This window comes from Lolium rigidum, chromosome 1 (genome assembly GCF_022539505.1).
Source record: "Lolium rigidum isolate FL_2022 chromosome 1, APGP_CSIRO_Lrig_0.1, whole genome shotgun sequence".
Taxonomy (NCBI): Eukaryota; Viridiplantae; Streptophyta; class Magnoliopsida; order Poales; family Poaceae; genus Lolium; species Lolium rigidum.
Window position 1 is genome coordinate 103,239,501 of NC_061508.1, and position 4,017 is coordinate 103,243,517.

The 4,017-nt window shown below is 54.1% G+C and overlaps 1 protein-coding gene across 1 annotated transcript; it reads left to right on the plus strand.

Annotated features, from left to right (window-relative positions):
* Positions 1-249: 249 nt before the first annotated feature.
* On the plus strand, positions 250-3,217 carry LOC124704366 (ACT domain-containing protein ACR4-like). Its single transcript, XM_047236651.1, has 7 exons — positions 250-710; positions 808-853; positions 955-1,069; positions 1,216-1,283; positions 1,438-2,058; positions 2,415-2,519; positions 2,627-3,217. The coding sequence occupies exons 1-7, from the start codon at positions 634-636 to the stop codon at positions 2,975-2,977; spliced, it is 1,383 nt and encodes a 460-aa protein (XP_047092607.1). The 5' UTR covers positions 250-633; the 3' UTR covers positions 2,978-3,217.
* Positions 3,218-4,017: the final 800 nt, after the last annotated feature.

Consider the following 4,017-nt stretch of genomic DNA (forward strand, 5'->3'; position numbering starts at 1 on the left):
ATATAGGCGTCTATTAACTCTGAGCAGCCAAGTTTCCAAGAAAACTGAAAATGTTCAAATACTTGGAGCATCCCAAGATTTGTTCAATCTCCATACACATCCAACCTGCATTTCCCCCTCTGAGATAGGAACATGGTCATGTTGGGCAATGAACTCAAACGAACTATGATTAAATTGGACACATGGCCCACACTGGGATCACTATATAGTAACAAGCAAGCATGTCTAATATGGACAGGCAGAGGAACAAGGCACCCATTGGGATGGTCTTTTCCCCCAAACATCTCCCTTTAAACCAGTGAAGGGACACCAACCAAAACCACTGCCTCTGGCGGTCTGCCCATACACAACTACACAACACAAGCAGAGAGAGAGAAACACACAAATCCGCAACTAGCCATGTCCTCTCTCTCCCTCCTCCCATAGGCCCATAACCAAATATATATACTAGGACTAGGTGAGCTGCTTCAGCCTTCATAGTACAACAGCAACAGGGGAGGAGGAGGAGGACGGAGGGGCGCCACCACCATCACCACCACAAGTACACTCGGATTGAGGAAGCAAAAGAGAAATATCCGTTTTGCCTCGCCGCCTTCTTTCTTTAGCTAGCTTTGCCTTCTCTCCTCTTCAACAATGATGGCCTGTGGTTCTCGAAGCAACGAGATGGTCGACGAGTTTGAGAAGCTGGTCATGAGGATGAACCCTCCAAGGTTAATTTCCTTCCTTCCAAGCTCCAGACCCATGTTCCTTTTGACCTGTGTCTCCTGCTAACTGTGCTGCTTCTTCTTGGCCTTTGGGAACTTGCAGGGTCACCGTGGATAATGCATCCGACATGACTGCAACCTTGGTCAAGGTAAAGCTTCAGACAGGCCCTGCCCTGTTCTTGCAAATTCTAGGAGTAGCAGACATCCTCTTCTGTGCAGAATTATTTTGCTCACGCTTTGTGTTGCGCAGGTGGACAGCGCGAACAAGTATGGGACCTTGCTGGAGGTCGTCCAGGTACTGACCGATCTGAAGCTGACCATAAAGAGGGCCTACATTTCCTCTGATGGGGAGTGGTTCATGGATGGTGAGTGAGCGAGGCCTTTATTTTCAGCATCCCTGTCTTGGAAATATTAAGGAGGAAGCTAGTGTGCCTTTCTGCTTTCCGGGTTTGGGTGTAAATCTTTCCATCTTTTCCTCAATCTTGATGAGGTTCTTCCCACCTTTGTGCAGTGTTCCATGTCGTGGATCAGGAAGGGAATAAGCTTTATGACGGCCAAGTCATCGACAGAATTGAACAGGTACAGTACAAGCAGTCCCAGCTTGTGTAGCCGCCAATTAATGGTTCCAAGACCAGAGTAGTAGTAATGTGCAGTTGCCAATGCAATTCGGGATCGGTGGTGTGATTTTGGAAGAGGAAGAGAGTTTGATTTTGTTGTTTCTGTTCGATTTCAGTCTCTGGGAGCCGGGTCTCTGAGTTTCCGGGGCACGGACCGGTGTGTCGGCGTGGAGGCCGAGGCGGAGGCGGCGCAGACGGTGATCGAGCTGGTCGGCAGGGACCGGCCGGGCCTCCTGTCGGAGGTCTTCGCGGTGCTCACCAACCTCAGGTGCAACATCGCGGCGTCGGAGGTGTGGACGCACGACGGCCGAATGGCGGCGCTGGTATACGTGACGGACGCCGACAACGACGGCGGCGGCATCGAGGACCCGGACCGTCTCGACAAGGTGAAGCGGCTGCTCCGGCACGTGCTGCGCGGCAGCAGCCGGGACAAGAAGAGCGCCCGGGCCGCCATCTCGTCGCGCGCCGTGGCGGCGCCGCACGCCCAGCGGCGGCTGCACCAGATGATGCGCGCCGACGACGGCAACAACAACAACGGGGAGGGCTGCGACGGCGGCGGAGGACGGAGCCTGCCGGTGGTGGCGGTGGAGGACTGCGCCGAGCGGGGTTACACGCTGGTGAACGTGCGGTGCCAGGACCGGCCGAAGCTGCTGTTCGACACGGTGTGCACCCTGACGGACATGCAGTACGTCGTGTTCCACGGGACCGTCATCGCCGAGGGCTCGGAGGCCTACCAGGTGCGTTCGAGACTGTTACATCGGTGCAGCTTTCCCTGCCGCTCTCCAGTACACGGCATTTCACCGGTTCCGATGCCTGCTCGGCTCGCATTTGTTTGACCAGCAGTACACCACGCTAGCTAGTGGGAGCAGAGATGCCTGCGTTCGCTGGATACTGTTAGATCTCGGCATGTGACGAGGGGCGGAGATCCTGCCTAGTTTTGTGTGAACTTGACTGACTTCTCCAGTCGTCTCGTACCACTGTCCTATAGACAACAAACAACAACTACAGTACTGCGAAGAGGAGATTGTTTTCTTTTCGTAGGAACAGAATCAAGGAGTGTCACTATATGCTCATCGATCCTCTGCTCTTGCAGGAGTTCTACATCAGGCACCTCTACGACGGCACCGCTGCCTCCGACGAAGACCGCGAGCAGCTCCGGCGGGGCCTCGAGGCCGCCATCCAGCGGCGGAACACCGAGGTACACACCGCTGTAACTAGGACGTTCGGTTCGGACACAAACATTCCTACTCTGCACTACAAGGATGCGAGTCGTAGTACAGCATGTGATGCGTTGGGGCTTTGCAGGGTCTGGGGCTGGAGCTGTGCTGCGAGGACAGGGTGGGGCTGCTGTCCGACGTGACCCGTATATTCCGGGAGCACGGGCTGTCCGTCACGCACGCCGAGGTGGAGACCCGCGGGGAGCAGGCGGCGAACGTCTTCTACGTGACCACCTCGTCGGGACTGCCCGTGCAGGCGCAGGCCGTGGAGGCCGTCAGGGCGGAGATCGGCGACGAGGTCCTCTTCGTCAGGGAGGACGCCGCCGCGCCCAAGTCGCCGCCGGGCCGCGACGGCGGCGGGAGATCGCTGGGGAACATGATCAGGTCCCGCTCCGAGAAGTTCCTCTTCAACCTCGGACTCATCAGGTCGTGCTCGTAGGAGTAGAGGAGCATGCTAGCTCAGGTTAACCCCGGCTAGTTCAGTCAGTCAGTGTTGTAGTACGTAGCTACTCTACTAGCTAGCTTAAGCTAACTACGGTAGCTAGGGCGCGGTTCCGTTGTCAACGCCGCAAGCGCGCGTTGATCCTTGTCAACTTCTCAGATGAAGAGGAACGTGCCTGTTGGTCGTCGATCAGTAGCAGTGTAAATATTTTCCATCTTGTTTCTTCATCTTTTCCCATATCTTTGCTTGCTTATGTGGGAATTTGGTAGTGGCCCTTCGTCCCTAGCTAAATACAAATTCTACAACACTCATGGACGATTCATGCATCGCAACAGTTGGGACCAAAGTTTAATCTAATATTGTTAATTAGGAGAGACTTGAAGTGGCTTACAATGTGAGCTCTCTCGTTCCAACTAAGTGACTGATAAGAAAAGGGTTCAAGTGCACTCCTCCCCCTCCGACGCCAGCCTCGCATCACCGCCCCTCGTAACAACGCAACAGGCCATGTCGTGGACCATGGCGTGCTTATATTTTTGTTGTTGACGAAATTATTATGCATTACAGTTTGTGAGTTATCCACGACCTACATGACCTACGTTATATAATTAGAGGCATGAAACACATGCGATTATCTTCTTCCAAAAATCTTGCGTCGCCGCTCACGTCTACCACACCCAGTCTCCTAGCGTACACCAAAGGAGATGACAATAAGCCTCTAGAACCCCGTCCCTCGTAGATCTCTCGTAGATCTGTACGGGTGAGGGAAATCAGGTTTTTGGGGAGCGCTCCGGCACGCCTACTAGCAACATCACGTCGTGCGATACCAACGAAGATTTCTTGCTGGACGTCAACAACCTTCTAGTGACACCGTACGTGATCCCATACGACACTGTGCGACAACCTAATTATACGCAACCGAATTCAAGTGCCCTTGCCGCGTCTACAAGGCCGCGTCTACGAGGCCACCTCCTCTTGTTGCTATGCATTGTATGAGATCGCGCATGAGAGTAGTTCTTTGGTTTGAGAACCTAAACTGC

What these genes read in the sequence shown, in the direction of transcription:
- LOC124704366 (XM_047236651.1), top strand. Translation starts at nt 634, where the DNA reads ATGATGGCCTGTGGTTCTCGAAGCAACGAGATGGTCGACGAGTTTGAG. An exon ending in TGGGGAGTGGTTCATGGATG is followed by an intron (nt 1,070 to 1,215) that starts GTGAGTGAGCGA and finishes ACCTTTGTGCAG; the next exon opens with TGTTCCATGTCGTGGATCAG. An exon ending in TCATCGACAGAATTGAACAG is followed by an intron (nt 1,284 to 1,437) that starts GTACAGTACAAG and finishes GTTCGATTTCAG; the next exon opens with TCTCTGGGAGCCGGGTCTCT.